Source organism: Tasmannia lanceolata, unplaced genomic scaffold, assembly GCF_043159265.1.
Source record: "Tasmannia lanceolata isolate RefF3 unplaced genomic scaffold, GAP_Taslan_0.1 ptg000002l, whole genome shotgun sequence".
In the NCBI taxonomy this organism is placed as follows: domain Eukaryota; kingdom Viridiplantae; phylum Streptophyta; class Magnoliopsida; order Canellales; family Winteraceae; genus Tasmannia; species Tasmannia lanceolata.
Genome location: NW_027518679.1, coordinates 46385490 through 46410130, shown reverse-complemented (window position 1 = coordinate 46410130; position 24641 = coordinate 46385490). Strand labels below are relative to the sequence as shown.

Genomic DNA, 24641 nt, shown 5'->3' with positions numbered 1-24641 from the left:
ATTCCTTAATCAGGTGTGAAGATGAACCGAACAAGATTTTCACTTGCATATAGTTGTCTTGATCAAGGTTCAAAATATACATGTTGGCCAATGTATTGCCCTAAAGACAAGATTTTACATATCTAACATATCAACATCACATGTAGACCATATTGGCAATGCCCCTCTGAATCATGTGATATCGATTTACCATTCCAAAAAAAATAAAAATCATGTGATACCGATTTTCATGTGCCCATAAAAAAGAGCAATATGCAATGTTTTGACCACATTTTTATGTTTACTTTTATTTTTAATGATCGTTGTTATATTTTCTTCAATTAAAAACTCAACTTGACAATTTTATGATTTATTAGGTTTGTACTATGCTCGCAATAATATCAGAAGAAAAACTCAATTTGATAATTTTATGATTTATTAGATTTGTACCATGTTGCCTATAATATCATTCGTCTGTTTGTTTGCTTGTTTATGCTTGAACTGGAAGTGTAGAAATAATTATTTAAAATTTTAAAATAAAGAAATGATAAAATACAACTCAACTCAACTCAACTAAGCCTTTGTCCCGAACTAGTTGGGGTTGGCTAATGAATCCTTTAGTAAATTTTCATGAAGAAGGTGAAAGGATCTACCCGGCTCAAATTTACTAAGTCTAATCCTGACAGTAGTTGGGATCATTTTCTTCCATTCTATCCTATCCAAGGTCATGTTCTCTGTTATGTTCCTAGCCCTCAAGTCTTTCCTCACCGTTTCTACCTAAGTTGTTTTCGGTTTGCCCCTACCTCTTTTTACTCCATCAACTTGGCAGTTGGCACGACACTTCTTCTCACTGGAGCATCCAAAGGCCTACGTTGGATATGCTCAAACCATCTTAAGCACTAGCATAATTGCATAAATACATGAAATGAATCCTATAGAAAAAGAAATGAGCAAATAAATAATGAAAATAGGTAAAACACTAACATAATTGCGTAAGTACTAACGATTCCCACAATTAAAAAATGCTCAAAAGGGAAAAAGTAATAAAATAAATAAAAAGAAGCTTACACTCATTGGTCTAGGTCAGACCTTTTGAAATATTATACCTAAAAAGGAAGTTAATTATTAACTGTGAAAAATATAAATATATTAAACAAGTGTAAGACCACATAAATCTCAGTCGACCCTTTTAAGATATTTTACACAAACTAAAGTTAATTATTTGATGTGAAAAAAATAAAAATGCAAAAAAGTAAATAGAGTTTATAGTGAAGCTAGAGAGGAGTGAGTACGGAATCGAAAGGTGGTTCTCCGATGTTAGGAGGCAATGACGGGTTAGAGAGTGAACTCCTCCAAGTTGTCTGTCATGAGAGTCAGATTGGAGAGGAGGGTAGTGGACCATTTTGCTCACATTCCGGGGTGCAGATCTGCTTGTATCCGAAACTGTTATTTGAGATTCCCTTTATGTGTGGGCAAGGCCCCCTAAAGTCGGGGATCCTTTGATTGAGACAGTCGGGAGGAAGTTTTCTCCACGGAAGAAGTCTACTGCCATTGGGTAGTAAGATCATGCTCTTTATAGTCATCCCTACTAGTATGCCTATTCTTCATGTCTCTTTTTCGGTGCCCACTGCCCGGTTAGTGGGATTGACAGGCTTGAGTAGTTGCAGAAGAATTTCTTATGGAATGAGGTGGAGAGTAAAAAATACCATTTTCTCTGGTGCTAAGTGGTTTGTAAATGAAAGGAAGAAGGTAGACTAGGGTTTCTTAGTCTTAGGGTGATGAATTCGACTTTGCTTGGCAGATGGATGTCGCGCTTTGGTGAGGAGGGCTGGCGCCTTTGGACTTTGGAGGGAGCTGGTCTCTGAATAGTATGGCTTGGGTTGGGGTGGTTGGCATTCAAGTGACGTGTTTCATCGATCCGGGATTACTGACATTATGAGGGGTATGGTAGAGTTAGACTGGGTGTAGATTTCATGTTGGGTGTGTGGACCAAACTTGGGTTTGACACTTTGCCTTGACCCTTGGTGCAGTGGTTGCTCTCAAAGGGAGGAATTTAAGTCCCTCTTACGAGTTACATCCAATGGTGATGTGACTTGTGAATGTGGGTTTGTGGCTAAGTTGTTTGATGGGTTGAGTGTAAGGTGGAATGGGAATCGGGTTTCATTGTTCTTTCTTTGATTTTGTCATGGATGATGTTGTGGCTTTCTAGAGGCAGATAATGCCAGTTTACATTAGGTGGAATGCCACAGGTTATATGATCTATAAGAGGAGCTCTGATGCTATTTTTTCTGTCGGATTGCTATTTCATCAGCTAGCTGGATCTCTTGCAACTCTTGCTCCAGCTGGGTGGTGTGGGTGATTCTTGCACCTCCTCGGGTTGTCTCTTTTCGTTGGAAGGCACGTCTAGATTAGATCCTTACTGTTGATCACTTGCGCAACCGATACAAGGTCCTCATTAATCAGTGTTATATGTGTGGTGTGAATGGGAGTTGGTGGATCCACGTATGATCACTTGCACAACTGACACAAGTTTGAGGTGACTTAGGGCAAGTACACACTGTTTGTTGCATGATCTTCTCCACTATAGTTTGATGGTCTACTTAATTGAGGAGTTCAATGGTGTGTCTGAGACAGATCTTCCCGCTGCTTGGCTGTTTTATTGGTATTTAGCCTCTTCTAAGGACTATCCAACTCCGAGGTAAATTCTCCGGCTCCAGGGTTCCTACATTTTGATGGCTATTTTACCCCTAATATTATTAATGGGTAAAATTTAAAATGGTTTGCCCCACCCATTACTACCAAGAGGATGGTTATGTATTCTTTTTGGTTTGAGGTGATTGCAATGAAGTCATTGTTCACAATATTCGCTATTGTTGGAATTCTGCTAAGAAATATTCTAACTACAGTTGTGATTTTTCCACTTGAAATTGGTGCGGCTATTTCTAATGCTAAATGGTCTTTAGATCTGCATGCCATCTTTATATTGAACTTATTCTCTTGGCCAGTTTCCCGTTATGGAATAACATCTTAGCAAGCTGATGGAAATGTTTATAAAACCTTACACTTCCTATTTCATGTTGAGATAGAGAAGGCTAATATCGAGGATAATGATGTTGAATTTTTTCATTATTGAACTTACTATCTTGGCCACCATTCAATAAAAAAAAAACCCCCTTACTATCTTGGCCACTTTTTTTCATTATTGAATTTATTATTATTTTTTATTTTTTTAATGTTATCTTGGCCAGTTTTCTGTGATGGAATAACATCTTAGCAAGCTGATGGAAATGTTTTTAAAAACTTACGCTTTCTATTTCATGTTGAGATGGGGAAGAATATTATCGAGGGTAATGGTGTTGAGATTTTTCATTATTGCTGCTCACATGTTTTTAACTTATGCATTTTAAGGATCTTTGTGAAGCTGATCCGAAATCACTTACTGCTTATTGGCCGATGCTTTTGCCAACCAATGATGTGCTGCAACTGAGGTGAGCTCACCCATTTACTTCTTTTTATTTTTTTTAATATTTGTATCTTCACTTCTTTCAGATTTTTTATAAATTACTTCTTTCAACAGGAAGTATCAGGCAACCCTAATGACGTGCTTGCTTTTTGATCCCATTTTAAAGGTATTGCTCCTACTTCCGATGTTCAAAGTTTGATAGTTTCAGTATATTTTTTGAATGACTCAGTATTTTCTTGTATTATTTGTTTCATTTGTGTCTTCAAAGTCTATCTTAGTTTCTTTTCACAATTCTTGTTGAAATAGGCATTCTTTTATTATTATCATATGATCAAAAAGTCTGTTAGAGTTTTTTGTAGCTAACTGTTCCCACACTATCTCACAAATATCTCCGATATTTTCAAAATATAGTTACTTTATCGCGATATTTTGATAAAACAATATTTTTATTTACCGCGATAATATTACGATATTTATAGATATTTTTAATTTTATATTTTTTCTTAATTTATATATTTTTAAATAATTTTATTTTATCAGTTTTTTTCCAGATATAAACCTGAAAAAATAAAAAAATAATATATCCCGAGATTTTCCCATGCCGAGAAATTCCCGAGAATGATATTTGTGACATAGTTCCCACATATGTCTGCAGACACGGATGGCATCTGCCTCAGCATTGGCCGCCATGTTGGATGGTCCTTCATCAGTTTTTTTGCAAGTTGCAGAATACAAAGAATCCACAAAATGTGGTTCATTTACTACACTTTCTAGCTCCCTTGGTCAAATACTTATGCAACTTCATGCAGGTAAATGGAAAGAAAAATGTTTCTTCTGCTGCTAACCAAACTATTTCATATTCTTATTTATATACCTGGTTTCTTATAAATACTTAAGCGTTGCAGTTCTTGTCCTCTTATTGTGCAGGTTTACTATACTTGATTCAGCATGAAACTCATAGTGGATTGTTGGCGTCCGTATTCAAACTTCTCATGCTTCTGATTTCTGCTACTCCGTATGAATTATGTCTTTTGAGTAGAATTCTTGTATCGATTAAAATTTTCATTTAAATATCAACTCTACATGGATGATTTATTTTGGGTTTTATTATGTTTATGGTGTCATGCGCATGGTTTTAAATTTCGGCCGAAATCCAAAATTTCAGATTTTGGTTCGGACCGAGACCGAAATTTCACGAAATCGGTAATTTCGTCCATAATTTTCGAAATAATAAAATAATGCTTTTTTTATTTACCGGATTTCGGCCGAAACCGAAACCGAAATTTAAATCCATGATCATTCATATATGTTTTCCTGTGTAATTAAATTTTGGCAGCACATTCTATCGTGCTCAGAATACTCATTTTATTATGCTTATGGTGCTATGAGTATATTTTTTTACTGTTTACTTAGATTTTGCTAACACATTCTATCATGCTCAGATTACTCACTAATGCACCGCCCTTATCAAGTAATAGTGTTAGGCCTCTTGAATTCCCAATTGCATTTGTGACATTTCTCCCCTTTTCTCCTACGAATGTTGTCTGAGGTACCTGGCTATGATTCTTATATCCCATTTAAAATTGCTAATATTTTGTTTGTTCCGTGATGTTTTTCCAACAGATACATTCGGATGCCCATAGAGCTATTGCCAACTGTTATTTCAACTGTACACAAACGAATTTTAGAGGACTTCTCATTGAAAACGAATCAGACTAGTCTGTTGGTTAGTTTGGTAGCTTTTATGTCTGGATTAATTATGTACTCTTCGTATTATATCTGAAGTTTTTTTTGGCAGGCCACTGCTCTTAGTTGCTTGGCATCAGCTCTGTCTACCTCTCCTCCCTCCTCGCAGGTTGCAGAGTTGCTTCAAGAAGGAACGTCAACAGGTTGACTTTGTTTTTAGATCATTAATTTACTTTTTATAGGAGAAACTATTTCCATGTTGACTAAATCCGGCTATGTCACAAATATCGTTCTTGGGAATTCCTTGGCGAGGGAAACTCTCGGGATATATTAATTTTTTTTTTCGGGTTTTGTATCAGGAAAAGTCAGCCGACCCCAACTAGTTTGGGACAAAGGCTTAGTTGAGTTGAGTTGAGTTTTTGTATCAGGAAAAATCGATAAAAATAAAATTATTTAAAAAATATATAAATATATAAAATTTAAGAAAAAATATAAAATAAAATATTAGGATAATATCGTGATATTTTATGATAAAAAATGAAAATATCGCCATAGTTTTAAAATCTTGGGATTAAAATGTCGGGATTTTGTCATTTTATCAAAATGTCGCGACAAAAACTCGATATTTTGAAAATATAGGAGATACTTGTGACATCGAAATCTGGTAATCCTTCCTGAATTTTGGGATGTAAAGTACCTGTTACATTCTATTATAGATGAGCATATTTCAGGGTTTTCATGTTTTCAGCAGTCAGCCAAATCTGTCACTTGGTTCTGAGTAATAAGAAAAGCTTAAAATAAATATGCAAACCGTTGTCTCAATTAGTGACTGGGACACTATTGGTAGTTATATTCAGAATTTCTGCCTCTGCTTTGGGATTTTTCATTTTCACCAGCATGGTTAGAGGAACTGCAACTGTCAAATAAATCTTAATTGCATTTCCCATCTCGGGAGTCAAGTCAGTTTGCGTCACAATGAGGTGAGAAGGGATGGTTAGATAGTCACCTTAGTCTGGTGGATGAACCATGAGCATGCGATCAGAGTGCGATTGACATGGGGCCTACTTCTGTGGCATTATTGTGTTTCCAAAATGCCTTCATGATAGATAATAGAACAAAGCTCTTGCTGCAACCTGATCTAGGATTCAGTCTCCACCTAAGACATGGGCCTACTTCGTTGGCATTATTGTGTTTAACTATTTTCTCCTCGATTCTCTACTTTCCAATCATTTAAGCATCCAAAACTCCAAAATCTTGTTCAAAACTAGCATTAAAATCCCAAATTTGCTTACAATTTTGATTAATTAATAAGTCACTTGGGTTGAACTTATGGAGCAATACGAGCGTAAAACTCAAAAGGGAAGAATTACAGTGTAGATGCAGGTCATCAAAGGCTTTACTCAGGGTTCCTTGGAAATGTTTGGGAAAAGCCTGTGCCAATAAGAGGAGATTTGAAAATGTCCAATCTACACAAGGGGGCTGAGATAGAGACTGGAGAAGGGAAATTTGGTTCCTTGTAATATAACACCCACCTGCTTATTCTGTATCTATAAAACATAGACTTGTAGTTGATGCGTGGAGGCTCTATTTATTTTTTACGATGCTTCATCAAAGAGACCTTTTAAGTTAAATCTCTTAAATAAAAAGTCCTGACTGCAATTATTGATGCAAGCCACCATGAGCTGTCATTTTCATCTCTTAGAGCCTGCATTTCCTGAACATTTGGCCCTTCCGACCGTAGAGAAAGGCTAGGTGGGATTGCCCACTTTGTTCTTACTGATCACAACATAGCCAAATTCTGCTGGTTTGACCAAAAAAATGTAGCTGCCACCTTACATCCATTACATAAATAATTAAAAAGACTTACAATGGGTTGACTACCCTTGTTTTCGGCTTTGGGTTTCAATTCAAACATCAAATTTATGGTCATTAACCTATGTGGATATTCAATCCTTTATCATTCAAACAAGGCATAGTAAGTTGGACTTCACTGGAGAACCTCATTCTCAATTGAGGTTTTCCTCTCTACAACTACTTTTGGACTTGAAGAAGGTGGAAACAGTTTGATTCTTCTAATCCTTTATATCCTTGATAATCCCTTTGGGGTATATTCTCGAGTCTTGACCTTTGGCCTCTGCTTCAAAAAATTAATGTTGAAAGCTTCACCTCATCTCTTGGGACAGTCATTTTTCCCATGTTTTGGATGAGATAATCTAGATTTTTTCAGGCAAGTGATGGTGCCTTTACCGCTAGGTTATGTGCCATGACACAGGAATATCCTACGTATTTACTGTTAGGAAAAGGTTAGATAGAGGCCATATTATCAACAATATTTGATAGATTCATCAGGGAAAATATTAAAATTCACTGATGGTGGACATTTCAAATGAAAATTGAATTGCCAAGTTTTGACTGAGAGATTATAACCATCATCGGGTGAGTTGACTTGGATTCAACATGGGATGATGGTCATAGTGGTAGTTGTAGCATAGATAGATTTTACTGAGTCACGTGATCCTGCATGCTTGATCAAACGAGCAATTCTAAAGTTCTCATCTTTCCACCACCTGCTTATTTCTTCCTTCTTTTGCAACCCTGATAAATCCATTTATAATCCTCAAGAAAATCTCTCTTAATCGACAGAAATATCAGGTGCGACAATTTATGACAAATAAAAAACAATAGCAGTGAACAATTTGATACAATGTCACCTGCGAGGAATTCTTTCCTAGTACCTTAAATTGATTAGCTTTTTAATGCATTCAATTTATTTTATGAAATCGCATTCTAAATTCCTTGCTTCCTTAAATTAATTATCTTTTTAGTACATTCCAAGATCTCTAATCTCTTTAAGAAATTACCCTCTACAGGTTTCCTTTACCATATGTCTGAATCTGAACTATTTGAGTGGGGACAACCATTAATTGGTTTTCAGCATGCAATCAATTTTTTTTTGTTGAGTTCTCTTTTTCTTTTTTAAATTTGTTGAGACTTATTGAGAGGATTCTTTGGCCCAGTTTTTCTAGTGTTTGGTGGTCAATAATTTCCATTTTTTTGGTGAGTAATAGATGGAATCATGACTATGATTTACTCCAAACTTCCATCAGATTGAGTAAAATCTTAATTTGTTTTATTTGTTTTAGAGGGTGCGCCTTGGCGCAATGGTAAGGTTGCTCCATTGTGACCTGGTGGTCACGGGTTCAAGTCACAGAAACAGCCTCTCTGCAAAGTAGTGGTAAGGCTGCGTACATCTAGCCCTCTCCAGACCCTGCAATGGTGGAATTCTCGTGCACTGGGCCACCCTTTTTTCTCCCAAAACATACAAGAGGAGGACATTCTGCCCAGCCTCAAACAAACCCACCCCACCCCACCCCACCTCACACACCCACACACACACACACAAAAAAGAAAAAAAAAGAAAAAAGAAAAAAAAAAAGACACTATAAATTGCCTCTATAACTGGTAATCCGTAGAGCATAAAGAAAATTTTTCCCTAGCGGAGATGGCTTGAGTGTCTGCAACTTGATCACCCTCTCTATGTTGATGAGTGACAAATAATAGACCTAGCCTTTACCTTGCAAGATGTTGATCAAGGCCTGATTGCCAGATTCAATCCACAACTCCTTAATATCTAGTGCCTGACAAAAATGAAGGCCATCCAAAAGAGCCTTTACCTTACACTCATCTTGAATGTTGGTTGCCACATCATAGAAAAGCGAGAATGCTGGAGGAAGTTTTGTGTTATGATCTGTTATGATATCTCCAGCCCAGAGTCTCCCATGTTCCCTTTAGAAGCACCATCAATATTTAGCTTAATAGTCTAACCTGAAGGTTTTTTCAGTTCACCGAAAAACCTATAAAATAAGGTACTTACGATTTTGTTAATACCAGCTTGAGAACTAGCCAAATATTCAATGAACATTCTTTTTGGGCCTAAAATGTTTTGGTCTACAACACTCCTTCCATTGCTCCTAATCAATAATCAAAGCAGTAATTCTGATCACTTTGCCAAATAAAGATTGATATCTTCATTTAGATAACAATACTGATAAAGACGGCTTCCTTGAATGCTTTGATATTGAATCAAGGGGATGTGGTGCAGCCTGGGGAAGAAATCCCACAATTCTTTAGTGATGCTGCTATCAATACATAAGTGATCTAGATTCTCCTCATGAATGTTATCACAACAATTGCACTTTGTTTCTAGAGAAAAATCTTTATTAAATCATAATTTATAACATGAAATTAAGATTCAAAGAGGCATCACCAAATGATACTCATGTCACAATAGGTTTTGTTTGAGGTTTATATTTTCTGATAAATTTCTGGATAAGGTAATCTTCTTTTTGTTTTGATCGATATGACTAGAGTAACCTAATTTCTTGAAATTTTTCCAGATGTTGTTGGGGTTCAACCGAACTCAAGTGTGCTTGGTTCTATGTTTCAATTTTCTCAAAGAGTGATGCATCCAACAATAGCTTTTGAGGCTCTTCAGGTAATTCTTCTGACATATTTGCTTCCTCAAGGAGATTTAAAATCTTTAAGGTCGATTGCCATTCAAAAAAAATAATTTCGATTGATATTATTGCTTAAATAAATTCTTATTCTTTGCGAGGGTTTTCATATTTTTGTTAGCACTGATATGTAGATAGAAAATTTTAGAAGAGGCCACAAAATGTGGTTTTGACTTTTGAAAACATTGTATATGGTCATAGGAAATCTGGAACTACTCTCTAACGCACTTATTGTTCTCTTAGTAATCATGACAAGCAACCCGATTTGGTTGTATATATCTAGGCTTGGGCTGCTATGTTCTCTCGTAGTGTTGCCTAGCAATAACTATTTTTTGAACTTGCAACTTGACATAACTTATATGACATTTTGATTGAGTTGACCTGGCTGATTCATTGATTCAAGTATTTTTAGGCTTGCTTGGCTAAAAAGTAAAACAGAAAAATGGAATGTGTGCGCGCATGCGGGCGGGCGAGCGCGCGCGCGTGTGGATTTGCTAGGGACCATTGTAGAAGGCATTTCCCGGGCTGGCTGTTGCATGAGAGAGCAGCCACCTCAGATGAATTAAATGAGCAAGACAATCTGTTGAAAAGCTATGATTTGTGGACACGGACACGAGTGTCGCGTCTCGACACGGAAACGGGGTGTCGGACACGGCAAACTCCCAAAATTTAGAAACAGGGACACGGCTAAAATAGAAAGTACATATACTCATGATTTGGGGACATGGATTCGTGTGCCGAGTTTCGACCAAGTTTCGACACGGATACGAGGTATCTGACATGGAAACCCCTAAAAAACTAGATATAGTGTCACACTCATACACATACATACATATAAAGTTTTTTTTTTGATGGGTTACGTACATATAAAGTTTCTAACACTTCTAGTAATACATCTAAAGTGTCTAAAGGAGTGTCGACACGGGTGTCGTGTCCGACATGAGACGACACGTGTGTCGGCAATAAATTCGAAGTGTCGGCCAAATAATAGTTGAAAAGCCCCATAACTCCTCTTCTGATATCGCATATTGGATGGAACTGCAGCTATCTCTACAGATTTTTGGAAACCTGCTGTTCAAAATCTTTGCTTGTCCCGAAAGTAAAAAAGAATTGACTTTACGGTTGTAAGTTTACCCGCGAAATGCCTTATGCGATGGCCCTAGCAATTCTCTCTCTCCTCCGCCGCCCCAACACACACATGCGCGGGTGGAATTGCCTAAATTTATTGGTGGTAATACCAGCCCCCTCATTAATGTGCTCCCGCTATTTCAATACTTCTTTACGCTGTGGTTAGAATCACAGCTGGCTGCCTTTCTTGGGACCTGTATATTACATAATGCAAATCTGCCTTGACCTATGCTAGGAATAATAGAAAGTTTTTTGTTTTTTTAAATGATAATAGAATTTTTTTTGTTAATGGCAGAGTTAAAAGCTTACACAAATAACTTAATTTTGACAGGTGTGATTGTATAAATCAGATGGCATGAACTAGTGCCTTTGAACCTTTATGGGGTTGGGATGGGGAATTTCTTGCTTTGAATTACCTATTTATGTTGTGGAGAGATTTGATCAGAGATGTATCTAGTGAGAGATGTATATATGGAGGGACTTATTTTTTTGATTTGGCATTTTTCAAATGGATAGGAGGGTTGTTCTTTTTGATTTGTTGCTTGCAAGTTGAGACTATCAAAATGTTTATCGATCAAACTTTTTTGCTTTTCATACATTCCCCCACCTTACCTACAATCCTTCTTTGCTATTGTCTTTTGGAAACAACAAGAGAAAAATTACAGTTTCATCTGGATGTGGTTGAGAATAATGGTTTATTATAGGTTGTTTTTTTTTTTTTTTTTGGCATATTTGTTTGATTTCATGGAAGCTTATTTACACTTGTGCTGCAATCAAGGATTGAAATTTCGGTTTCAGTTTTAAATTTTGGTCCCAGCCGAAATCCGAAATTTAAAACCATGGTTGCATTATGCTTGCTTTTAATTTGATGCATGTCAGGTATTTAATATTTGTTGGTTACCCTTGCAGGCTCTTAGAGCAGTATCACACAACTACCCAAATGTAATGGCTGCATACTGGGAACAAGTATCTGCTACTGTTTATGGATTGTTGCGAGAGGGTGGTCCTGATTGTCCTATCTATGAAGTTCAATCACGGCCATGGAAAGTAGATGTTGGAAATGCTTTAGGGTCAACTCCAGAAAAATGCACTATGGCTGCTATAAGGGTAAAAACTTATCATGCAGTGGTTTGGTGATAATTTCTTCTTCTATGGTTGTAGGTAATAATGTCATCATGGTAGCAATAATTATGCTATAACATGCAAACATTGTTAAGAAAATGCTAGCGAGAGTATTTGATAATGTCATCCAATGCTTTCTCATTATATTCAATTATTTCTGCTTCTAAGTTTCTTTGTTTCGAATTGTTTTTTTATTGGTTTTAGTTTCAAATTGTTCTTGTTGCCTCAGGATTAAAATGGCTTTAGATTTTTTTGTCAAATAATAGTAATGGACGTGACTTTCACGATCCATGGATCTTTGAGTCCAATATTTGTCCTTAAATAGGACCTCATCAGTGTTAGAAAGCAAAGAACTTGTAAGATACCTGTTTGCTCATTTTTTAAATCAAATTCAAACCATTGGAGTTTTTTCCATGAATAACATGAGAGGTCCATAATGTTGGAAAGAAGCAAAAAATAGATTTAGTATTAGGTGGGAGGTAAATGAAAATTCAGGATTTGATAATTTTCTAGTTATGATTGGACAATGCAGGCTTTAGAAAAGAGATTTATTACATCCACCATTGTTGATTTCCCAACTCCATGGGTGCTGAAAACATTCGAATGATCAATCCATGACTTTAAATGAAAACTTTCCACACCCAATTTTAAGGGTGCAACTTGGGTCGGGCTCAACCCGAACCCGACGGGTTCAACCCAATTTTGGCTCGGGTTGGGAAAATTAATACTCGGGTTGGGTTAGGGTCAGAAAATAGCAACCCGATTTTATTTCGGGTTGGGTTCAGGTTGAGCATCTGACAACCTGACCCGAAACCCGAAGTCTCAAAGCTTAAAAGTCCAAAATTTCGAAAATAAAGGAAGATGCGCTGGCGCTAAGTATTTTTCAAAATTTACTTTTAAAACTCTCTCTCAAAATAGACTTTTTTAATATGATAGCAATTAGCAATCACGTCAGTTTTTCCTTCCTTTTTAAATTGTTTTTTACTTCTCTGAGTAGACCCAAATAAAGTACCATTTCTCTTCCCAAGGAAAGTTACTTTCCCTGTATGATTTGTTTAATACTTTTAGCTCCTCTCTTCCAAGCAACATTTCACACATTTACCCAAGCCACCTATTTTCTCTCGGACATCATCTTCTTCTTTCCCAAATGACTCTAGAACTTAGCCTTCTGGAACCCTCTTTCCAGAATCTAGAAAAATTTTAAGCCTCTTTCTCTCCATATGGCTGTAACTTCTTCCATGGCATGCATGTCCCTAACATGAACTCTCTCCCTTCTTCTTCGGCACACCCGACACACCTCCATTTAAGCTTGGAAACCTTGTTAAACTGGCCGGGATAGCATCTCTCATTCAACTGGGTAAGCCTCTCACGCTTTTTTCTACAATTTTTTTTTTTACTTTTTCAGAGAAACTGATTGTCTAACGAATCATTCCTATATGTAAATCTTTTGTAGAAATCTAAAAAATGACTCGGAATAAACATTTGTCTTTTAATCCAGTACATGCATGAGAAGAAAGGAGAAACATTTTTTCTGCTCCTAATGCTCATCGGGTTGGGGGTCGGGTTAGGGTAGGGTTGAACCTCCTCGGGTTGGAGCTCTGGTTGGGTTGGGTTAGGGTTGAACGTTTGGTCATTCGGGTTAGGGTCGGGTTGGCCTCAACCCGACCCAACCTGACCCGAGTTGCACCCCTACCCAATTTGCTTTTGCTTCCTTTGATATTCAAAATTTCCACTTATTAGAAAAAGATTTGTAGTTATTTTCTTGTCTTCTTTTCAAAAACTTATTTAACATTTAAATCCAATTTCAGCAATTTGTTGTGGTGAGAGATACCTGCGCTTGTGAGAGAGGCATATCTTTTCCATAAGAGCTAGAGACCAAATGCTTTTAGCTGGTCGTAGTTTCCATGGGCGATCGATTAAGCCAAGGTTGTCCTGTATGTTCTAGTTCACACCCATTGAGTGATTGGAAATGAAAGAAAGTTGATCCTAACAGCATTAATGCACAGTTACTTTAAAAAAAATCATGACTTCTACAACTTAAATACATCAGGACACCAAATGGAAAAATGTTGGTTTAGGTTGAAAATTTCAGAGAAAAATCATGGAAACTTACGGAAACTATGCAAATGATATAAATTTAGGATGAAACTATAGTTGATCCAAACAACAACCATGCACAATTACGCTAATTTTTTTTTTCATGACTTTTATGGCTTAAATAAACAAAATGAAAACATATTGTTTTGATAAAAAATTTCAGTGAAAAATCATGGAAACGGAAACTATGCAAATGATATAAATTTAATATGAAACTTTAGATAATGTTTGAATAACCAGATATACACTTAAAAACCATTGCATGAGTATGTCAACTATCCCTAATGGTTTTAACAATATCAAACACCTAGTGACATGTGTTGTCGTGCATGACTGGAACAAGAAGGTTCATTATAAACTCAAAATGTATACAATATATAATATACCAATACAATTTTGCTGGCCACACTCACAGGGCACTTAAACAAAGATATTGGTAAATAGGGATGTTCGCCAAAACGGCCTTGAAAAGCATTATCCTACCACCCCTAGATACAAGTTCCTTTTCCAAGTGTCTAGCCTCCTTTCGATTCTTTCCACAACCCATGCTAATTTTTTCGGTCTCCCTACGCCCAGAATTGAACAAATTCAAAGGAGATTCTTGTGGGCGGGCTATGATGGAAAGAGGGGTTTCACCTTAGTAAATTGGGAAGATGTATGCAAAGCGATAAAAGGAGGTGGTTTGGGTATCAGAAAGATAAAGAAGGTAAACGGAGCAGTCGCAGTTGTAGACTAAAGTTCTTGCAAATAAGTATGGTTCAGATCAGGTCACTGGAAAGTTTCGGCTGTTTTGGCGTGATATAATGCGATTGAGTGTTAGTTTCAATCGTGGCATCAGATTCAGAGTTTACTTAGGTGATCGGATTAGCTTTTTGGTATGTGTTGGTGCTCCTCTACTCCTCTGAAAGAGTTGTTACCTGATTTCTTCTTTGTTGGCCATGGTAAAGGATTGTTTTGAGAGATCAGATGACAGAGTGATATGGAAGCATGCTTTCAGAAGAAACTTCTTTGATAGAGAACTGTCGTCAGTCAAAAGGCCTTTTCAGTTGTTAGAAGGAACATATATCTGCTATTTTGGGTCTGATAAGAGAGTGCATCTGGGATTCTACCATTTTTTTGTCAAATCTTTCTACAACCAACTGGTTTCTTGTTTTGCGTCTCCAAATGAATCAAAAGTTTGGAAAATCCAAGCTCCACCAAGGGTGTGTGCATTCAGTTAGGCGGCTCTTCGTGGTTGAATCCAAACAGTTGACTTTCTAAGGGCCCGCAAGATGTGGATTGTAGACCATTGTGCCTTGTGCATTGAGGCGGGAGAATGTGTGAACCATATCTTTATCCATTGCAAAGTTGCTAGGGAGGTGTGGGGTGGGGTTTTGTCCAGGTTTGGAATGAGTTAGGTATTCCCCTCTAAGCTTCAAGACTTACTTGAGGGCTGACAGTCGGTCCCTTAGAGGAAAAAAGGGAGGGTGCTTTGGTCGATTTCTTTATTAGCTATGATGTAGGCACTTTGGAAAGAAAGGAATGATGGAGTTTTCGAAGGAGTGGCCAAGTCATCCTATTTTCTCTCTATCAAAGTTATAGCCATAACCATTGCTTTTGCAAAGTCTCTCCCTCTGTTTCGTTTTGTTTCAGCTTTTGCTTTATGGGGAAGGATGGAGAGTGATCTGTGCAAGGAAAACCTATCCTTGATGTGCAGCAGTGGCAGCCACCTCCCAATGGGATGAGGAAGCTGAATTTTGATGGTTCTAGTTTTGGTAACCCCGGGCCAGCTGGGATTGGGAATCTTCTTAGGGACTCCTCGAGGGAGATAATATGGGCTTTCTCAGGGCCTATTGGTTTGACAGACGCTAGTGAAGGAGAGGTAAGCGCAATTCATCTAGGTATAATTCATCAATGTAGAGATGGTTTGGCCCAAACACTAATAGAGGGAGACTCGCTTAATATCATAAGGTGGTTCAAGGGTTCTCTAGCTCCTCCCTGGAGATTTGCTTGTTTCTTCGACGAGATCAAAGACAGATCTAAAGGGTCCTCTATCACCTATGTGCATGTGGGAAGATCTGCTAATGGGATTGCAGACAAACTTGCCAGGGAGGGAGTTCATAAATAGGATATTGGGTTTTTTGATTTTTTACCTCCTTGATAGGGCCCTATATTTTTATCTTTTATATTTCTGTTTTTCTAGCCGACCCAACTAGTTTGGGACAAAGGCTTAGTTGAGTTGAGTTGTATTTCTGTATTTCTGTTTATTTTTTTTAATGGTAATTAAAATATATAATAAAAGGGGCAAAAAGCCCAAGAATAGTACAACAATAGATCAGGACAACAGATGAGGATAGAAATCAAGGAGGCAGGAAGTTAAACATCGAAATGATAGCCCTAGAGACACCATCCTTGGTATCTACTACCGAATTAGCAGATCTTTTCACGTGATACGCTTGAAGTTGACGATCCCCAATAATATCTTGAATTTCGTCAAACCATGAAGCAAATCTCCATGGAATGGAGTGTGCACCGCTAAGCCATTGGATCACGTTCTTAGAATCCCCTTCTATTTCAACAATAGCGATATCGAGATTGGATAAGAGAACTTAATGCCATGGTGAATAGCTCAAACCTCAGCCTCATTAGCATCCGCAATCCCAATTGGACCCGAGTAAAGACCATATGACACTCCCTTGATCACCTCTCAATACACCCCCAATTATGGAAGGACCTGGATTTCCCATTCTAGAGCCATCAAAGTTTAATTTTAGATATCCTTGATTTGGAGGTTCCCAAACCTGATCCACACTAGAAGCAAGCCATCTGTTTTTCTGTTTATCTTTGTATTCTCTTGGTGAACTTTCTTTGCTGCCGTCTTTAATGAAATTTGTTACCATTCAAAAAAAAAAAAAAATGTTACGAATTCTGCCATACATATAACATTATAACTTCTGTTTTTTTTTTTGTGATGTTTTAAAATTACTTTTTATTTTAAAATAATTTAACACAAATACTTATTTTTCTATTTTAATGCATTTTCTAATAAAAAGAAATACAATAATTAATTTTCAAAATGAACTATTTTTTTCTTGTTATAATTATGTCGTATTCTATCCCCATTTATATTCCTATGGCTCCCTACGATCACAATAAGGGCCCAAAGCACAAAATTTGGGTACTTTTGTAATGCAAAATCACATATTTATGTGTTGCAATGAAACTCATGTACCATGATTACGTGGTAGCTATAATATTTTTGAAACTTACGGGGTAGCTATAATATTTTTGAAAAGATCTTTTTTCTCTATTTTGAAGTATATAATCCATGAAATATGACATTTCAAGGATTAATCTGTTTGCAAATGCATCTTAGTTGATTAATTTGCACTTTGATGCAACCTAATTGTAGAAAGAATTAATTAATAAACTTATGAAAAATATATACATACCTGGGTGAAGGAGTCGAAATAGAGGTTTTGGAGAGATGTCGGCCGAAGACCTTTCCAATGAAATCATGTAATTTATACATAGCCATTATAACATTTCGGTCGAAATGACTGCAACAATACCAAAACGGTCGAAATTTTGACCACAAATTTGTATGAGAAATGAATCCAAGTGGATTTCATTTCGGATTCCATTGCAACCAAAATATTTCTGACGAAACCAACATATTTCAGCTGGAATTTGGAAATGTTTGTATTTTTTAAGCTGTCTCTTTGCTTGTTATGAAAATGCTTTGTTAGGATCATGTCACTTTTGTTTCCCATTGAGGGAGAATGGAAAAAGGAAATAATAATTGCGAAAATGTATATTCTTTTTTACATGCTTTTTTGGATCTTACCTGTTTAAAGCCCCCCTTATCTTGCTCGTAAAAAGGTTCATGCCAGTGTCAACATCCATGTAAAAGCAATTGATTGAAGGTTTCCTATTTTTTTACCTTATATATATTTCTTACAAGGTTAAAAAGGTTCACGCCAGTGTCAACATCTATGTAGAATCAATTGATTGCAGGTTTCCTATTTTTTACCTTATATACATTTCTTTAGTTTAATAAAGACAAGATTTTTACTTTCAATTTTTCAAATATAGCTTACTGATGTTTATTCCTGTGGAATATTTTGTTTCGCCGATTTTTCTTGATGCGAGTCTTCTAATTTCATTACAGCAGAGGCTTGATTATTCTATTCTATTTGTTGAAGTTTGTGAAACAACCAATTACTCCAAAAGCTTAACTGTTGGAGATGGCATTATTTAATCTTTAATACTTTAACACTCCCCCTCACGTGTGGCCCCTCTTTTTAGCGTTGGCCTACACATGGCACATGTGGATCCTCTTTTGGGTTGGCCATTACATGTGGATTTTTTAATATCGAGTTTTGAACCCAAGACCTTTGCTCTGATACCATGTGAAACAACCAATCACTCCAAAAGCTTAAGCTGTTGGAGAAGGTGCTATTTAAATCTTTTATACTTCAACAAAGTTGAATTGTGATCCAGGTTTTGGACGAGTGCCTTCGTGCAACATCTGGATTTAAAGGAACAGACAACCTTTTAGAGGACAAGTTACTTGATACCCCTTTTACGTCTGATTGCACGAGAACGAAAAAAATTTCATCAGCTCCTTGGTATGAATTAAATGGTTCCGAAGTTTCAGAAGGCAATCTTACGGGATATTCATCTGGAGTTAAGCAGTGGTGTGAGGCTATTGAGAAGCATCTACCTTCAACTTTGCTGCACAAGGCTCCAATGGTTAGTCATTGTGTTGCACTGCCACTTAATCTTCATTTGGTATTTTTGAACTTGAAAAGATTTTCAGAAATTTCTTGGTGGCTTACAAGCTCTAAATTTAGTTTGCAAGATCAATTTAAGATGGCATGTTAATCAATTTAAAATGACATGTTCGTTATTCATTTTTTGTTTGACATAGGCATTTACACCTGATAGATATGTTTATTTTCTTGAACAATCTCCACAAATTGGCCTCTGTAAGCACCCAGAAACACTTTCGTATCTGTTATCTATCTTTATAAGCATTCATCTAAGTCTCCTTGCCTAGTTTGAGGTGACGGTAATTTCCTGTGGGTATGTTTGGTACATCAAAAATTGGGAAGTTCAAAGTAAAAGGTCACACTTTCCATTTCCTAGCATTGTTTGATTGTCATCTATGTCACAAATATCATTCTCGTGAATTTTTTCGGCAAGGGAAAATCTTGGGATATATTAATTTTTTTCTTTTTAGGTTTATATCGGGTAGAAATGGTTAAAACAAAATTATTTAAAAAATAAAAAAAAATAAAAAAATAAAAAAAAAAATAAATAAAAAAAAAATATATATATATATATCTGTGTGTGTGTGTGTGCCTTAAGTAATTTTTCTTATAATGAATAAATATATGTAAAATGATAAGTCTTCAGTCCTTCACTTGGACAATGATGACATTTCAATCCTCACTTCATCAAACACTTCCAGATTGGCTGTTATAGTTTTTTGTAATTGCAACAACTTTTAACACTTAGGCCCTGTTCGTTTCAGATTGTGACAACCGATGGTGAGGGCCCCAACCGATAGTTGGCCCAAAATTATGTTTAATTTTGTCCGCGTCCGCCCCGAGTCGACAAGGATTTTTCTTGGCCCCGTTCCGCGTCACATCCATGTTTTTAAACAGTGTTAAGACTAAGCAAATGCAGTCCACTTCTAGAAGCATATACCTATGGTTCCAATTCCAGATGATTGGCAAACCTAGATGTGTACTAAAATAGAATTTCTTAAGTTTAAGAAGCTTAATTTCGAATTTTCTAGAACGAGATTTGTTTCTTGAGTTTAAGAAGCTTAATTTCAAATTTTCTAGGACGAGATTTCGAGCATTCAGTCAATGGCGTGAGAAGGGAAGAATCCAAAAGATTCTCATAGAAGACCATGATTGTAATAGAAAGTGAAAAAAATACAGCCGCAGCTCCCCAAATGATTTTTGGCAGGTTTTCGACCAGCATCAGGCTCGAATCTGATGGGAATCCATGGAGCCCCCCGAAAGAAAACAAAAACAAAGAAGGATGGGACTTCCGGTAGAGAAACAAAGAAATGCATACCTTTACGGCGAGATGCTGCTGCTTTCCAGCAGGTTTGATAGTTTTTTTCTAGCATCGTCAATGTCATTTTAAAGGACATTCGATGATCGTTTGGCGTCAATAATGGTGGTTTCTCAAACATGGGCTAGAAGTTTTTGCTTTGTCTCGTCAAGCTTCAGTAACATCGATTTTTAGTGTGCTTAGTTTACTTACTATTTACCAATACGACACTGAAATGTCATTTAAGGGCATGTGGGATTCATAAGTAAAATGTGATTCAGTAGGACCTGGCTATGAAAGGAATCCCTCCATGTCTTACGCGAGTCAGTGTCTGAATTCGTGTCAAAACATGTCACACTAGATTTGACACTACCCTCTACACCTCCTTCGAGAATTCGTTCAACCCAGAGCAAAATCCATTGATACTCCGATGAATCCCAATACGAAGTTGTTCTGCTTATTATAAGGTATCATAAGGGAACTCCATGAAAAGGGCTTATATTCAAGATAAATAACCTTTTAAGAGTGGAAAGCTTCTCTGATGCAGATTGGGCAGATCACCTTTAGACATACGTTCAACTTTTGGCCATCATACAATGGAGGAAATTTAGTCATATGGCACAAATTGCCCCAATCTCAAGTCACAATGTAACTGAGTCATCCAGTCATGAGCCATTCAGATTGTATGCCCTTTAGATCCCCAATAGGTTTGAACAGATCCCTGACATCACCACAGATTGAGCTCAAAAAAGTGAAAACAGATTTTCCTTCTTTTTCACCCTGTGATATATGTGGAGATAGTCAATTCATATTTTTGCGTGTCTGCTCTTTATTAGCTTCTTCTGTTATTGAACCTTGTGCTTCATTTTGCGTGGCAGGTCAGGGCAGCATCAGTTACTTGTTTTGCTGGTACAACGTCCTCTGTTTTTTTCTTGCTTCCGAAGGAAAAACAGGATTTCATAATTTCATCTGTTGTAAGTTTGGACTGGTATTTTTTACTTAAATCTATCTCTACTTGTTATCTTTGGTGTGTTAAACAAAGTATTTATCCGCTGATTCATCTATGTACTTGTTTTCTGGAAATTTCTTATAGATCAGTTTAGCAATTAGTGATGAGGTACCATCCGTCAGGGCAGCGGCTTGTCGAGCCATAGGTGTCATTTCATGTTTTCCACAAATTTTCGAGAGGTGATGCTTACATTCTTGTTATGTGATCCCAGGAAGTTTACCCATGCTATTTTATTAAGGGATTTGCTTGGGACCATCACAGAAGGCATTTTACGGACGGGCTGTTGCATGAGAGAGCAACCACATCAGAGAATAATATAAAATCTGTTAAAAAGTGAGCCTATGTGGTTGTTCTCTCATGCAACAGCCCGTCTGCGAAATGCCTTATGCGATGGTCCCTAGCAAATCCCTTTTATTAATTATCTGTTTGTAACTTTACACAAGAGGACATAATAACTTGTGGAAAAAAATTCAATCTTACAGTACAGAGATTCTGGTTGAGTTTATCCGTGCAGCTGAGATTAACACGCATGATACCTTGGTTTCGGTATTGTATATTTATCCCCATTGTATTTTCATCCTAGATGTTCTCTGTGAATTAATTGTCTGTGGATCATTAAAAATTTAGATATTTCTAATGAGTATTCTGTTCAGGTGCGAATAACAGCCTCTTGGGCATTAGCAAATATATGTGATTCTCTCCGTCACAGAGCAAGTGACTTACATTTGGATAAGTGTTCTTCTGGTAATACATAGTGCTCGAGCATGATTTCATTGGAATTTCTCTATTCTACTCTAACATCGGCTTCTTAATTACAGGCCCAAATGCTTATTCTGGTTCGATATCCCTTTTAGCTGAATGCGCTTTGCGCTTAACGAAGGATGGTGATAAGGTAAAGAATTTGACTGCTTGAAAATGAATCTGGTCGGCGTCTTGCCTAACCCTAACTTGCCCATCAAAAAAAAAAAAAACAACTTTGTGTTTCCCCAAGCTTAAGTTCTACCCTTCCCTTTCTTTTCAATCCTTATTTGCCGTTGAATGCATTATGCTGTCATGTAGGCACGCCCTGATGGGTTTGGTTTTAGAATTTCATGTTTAACATACACTGGGCGTGCTTTGAATTTGTTTCTTATTTGTATAGTTTATTACTTTATTGTTTGAAATTAGACCGATCATTTCGTAAATAGTTCTAGGAAAGTCCGAGATATCCAAGATGTCCATTAAGTATTTGAAACATCATTCTATCATCCATAGTTGGTCGTCATAGGCCTCCATCACAAAATTTGGTGATCCAAGATGCCCAGGAGCTATCATCCATAGTTGGTCATCATAGACCTCCATCACAAAATTTGCCCAACATAGTTATAGTAATTTATTTAAATTTTTAGTAACTTTTATTTAATTTTTGGGTAAGGTTTAATTAGGTTTTGGTGGGCCCTATGTCGAGAAAACATGAAGTCTTTCTAGGACAACAACCTCTCATACACTTTCTATTTCTATTTAGGGCTGCTTTGGAATAGAAGTTTGGTTTATTTGGATTGATCTAAGGGCTAAATTTGATCATATACCAATGATTAAGAATTAAGTAGGGTTTTCAAGTGTTTTGGGACATTTGAAGTTTTGGTGTACTTTTTCAGGATGCTTGTGAATCGTTACAAGTTTTCCTATTTGGGTTTAGGGGTTTTCCCTATGTTGATCATGTTGTAATTGAATTACTTATGTGATTTTTCTAGTAAGTTTTCTACTTTTGGTGTATTCATTGTAAATTTACTTGCATCATCAATTGGTATCAGCAGAAGTTTGATGTAGGAAAACATTTGAGGATTCATATGACACCGAAGAAGGTTATTGATTGACATGAAAGGCTCGACCAATTGAAGCAAATTCTTCTAAGGGTGTTGCAAAGGCTAGATCGACTCTTGTCGGTTTTGGATTCACCACGTGGAGGGAAATTGTGGAACAACTACGATGCTAATAGGAAGTTGAATTACGGAGGACACACCGACATCAACACTTCCATCGACATGTAGCTCCGACATGTAAAATTCAAGATCAAGATCACAATGTTCGGGAGCATGAACAAAATTACGATTGGGATCGATTTGTTCGAGCACAAGAACAAAATCGAGACTCGGAAATAAAGGTAAGAATACCCAATTTCCATGATAAATTTCTTGCTGAAGTTTCTCTCCACTAGGATTGGTATACGAGATGATTCTTGCTAACGGTTCTAATAATAAGGATCCTATATGAGATGATTCTCTTTGAAAAGATCAAATTGGAGAGTTTTTATGTTAGAGTTAGTGTCCTAAAAGCCAATACATTTCATATATCTTGTTACATTAAAGTTAATAAAGGAAATATTTCATGACATTTATTAGGTATTAACTAATTGAATATGTGTGATGTGCTTATTATTTGAAACATATTCGTCCTTAGGTAGCAAAGTAGGAATGCCATGCTCAAGGATTCACAGATCCTAGGGAGCAAGGAGATATGGTATCCCGGTTCTTTACCGACCTTAAATGTTCCTTGTTGGAGTCGAGATTGAACATCTCCTCCTGTACACAACCAGCACCAGTCTTGCGTACATGCACGTGTCGTGGAGTGGCTTATCTCAGTCACTTGCGTAGTGGACCCTAAGCAAGAAGAGTGGGTGCAACGATGGGATCACGCACTGAACATAATCAAACTAAAATAGCTTGTGGACAGAAGTTAGTAAGGCTATTCTACTAGACAGGACCCTTTACATGACCTTAGACCTGATGGGTCATATTGGTCTGTGGGCCCTGCCTTGATTCTTGGTCTATCTAACCGTGGTCCTTCTAGAGATCACCAGAGGATAGTACTCGAGTCTTGGACAAACCCACGAGCTAATAAGGATACCCGATATGGAATTCTCCGCCCCAATTACGGGGATATCATCTACAGTTTCGGTCAGAGCAGTAGGCCTATAAAATATCTTGGGCAAGCGGATTTGATAAATGGTTTATCGAATATTTTATTAAAACACTTGCATGTTTTTGAAATGATTTTGCAAATGCATTTGTGGGCCCTAACTGCTTAACTGGAAGGTATACCATGAGTGGGCATAGGGGGTAGTAGTTATCCACCCCCGTAGGATTCAACTTGGTAGATGTGGAATGGAGAAGGGACTTGCACCAATTAAATGTGATTAGGGGTATGATGATTTGACGGTCATCTTCAGGGTTACGTCTCGATGGAGGCTACTAATCCAATGCGATTGTAGTTGTTAACTACGGAGCAAGATCGCAATGGGGCCCATCATTGGGTTCTGTAGGATTGATCGTCGGATCCCTGCAAGGATCCCACTCACAACTCGAATGACCAATTTATATCCTTTGGATAAGGGTCCCGCATTTACTAGATTGCACGGACGGACTAGATTTGTCGCATTTGATGCGAGAGAAAAGATTTACGTAGTTCCTTTGGTTTATGCACACCGTAGGACGCATTTGGAATACTAAAAGAGTTAATTGTTAACTTAAGGGTATTTTGGAAATTATAGAACATTATGGATGGAGCTTTTATCCCATTGGATGAGAGGAAATAAGCAACTTGACCTGACCTG

The 24641-nt window shown here is 37.0% G+C and overlaps 1 protein-coding gene across 4 annotated transcripts in view; it reads left to right on the top strand.

Moving 5' to 3' along the window:
* The window catches only part of LOC143875748 (ARM repeat superfamily protein), a 53406-nt gene that overhangs the window by 10797 nt on the left and 17968 nt on the right, over positions 1 to 24641 (top strand). For 2 of the 4 annotated variants that reach the window (XM_077377354.1, XM_077377361.1), the window contains exons 8-21: positions 3388 to 3467; positions 3557 to 3608; positions 4098 to 4251; positions 4370 to 4457; positions 5066 to 5168; positions 5241 to 5331; positions 9526 to 9623; positions 11680 to 11877; positions 18472 to 18723; positions 20919 to 21014; positions 21134 to 21228; positions 21532 to 21595; positions 21703 to 21793; positions 21868 to 21941. In XM_077377354.1, coding sequence (XP_077233469.1) covers positions 3388 to 3467; positions 3557 to 3608; positions 4098 to 4251; positions 4370 to 4457; positions 5066 to 5168; positions 5241 to 5331; positions 9526 to 9623; positions 11680 to 11877; positions 18472 to 18723; positions 20919 to 21014; positions 21134 to 21228; positions 21532 to 21595; positions 21703 to 21793; positions 21868 to 21941 — 1536 coding nt within the window. Of the gene's footprint in view, positions 1 to 3387; positions 3468 to 3556; positions 3609 to 4097; positions 4252 to 4369; positions 4458 to 5065; positions 5169 to 5240; positions 5332 to 9525; positions 9624 to 11679; positions 11878 to 18471; positions 18724 to 20918; positions 21015 to 21133; positions 21229 to 21531; positions 21596 to 21702; positions 21794 to 21867; positions 21942 to 22842; positions 23181 to 24641 lie in introns of those variants that run through there. The other 2 variants (XM_077377374.1, XM_077377367.1) reach the window with 2 other exon arrangements.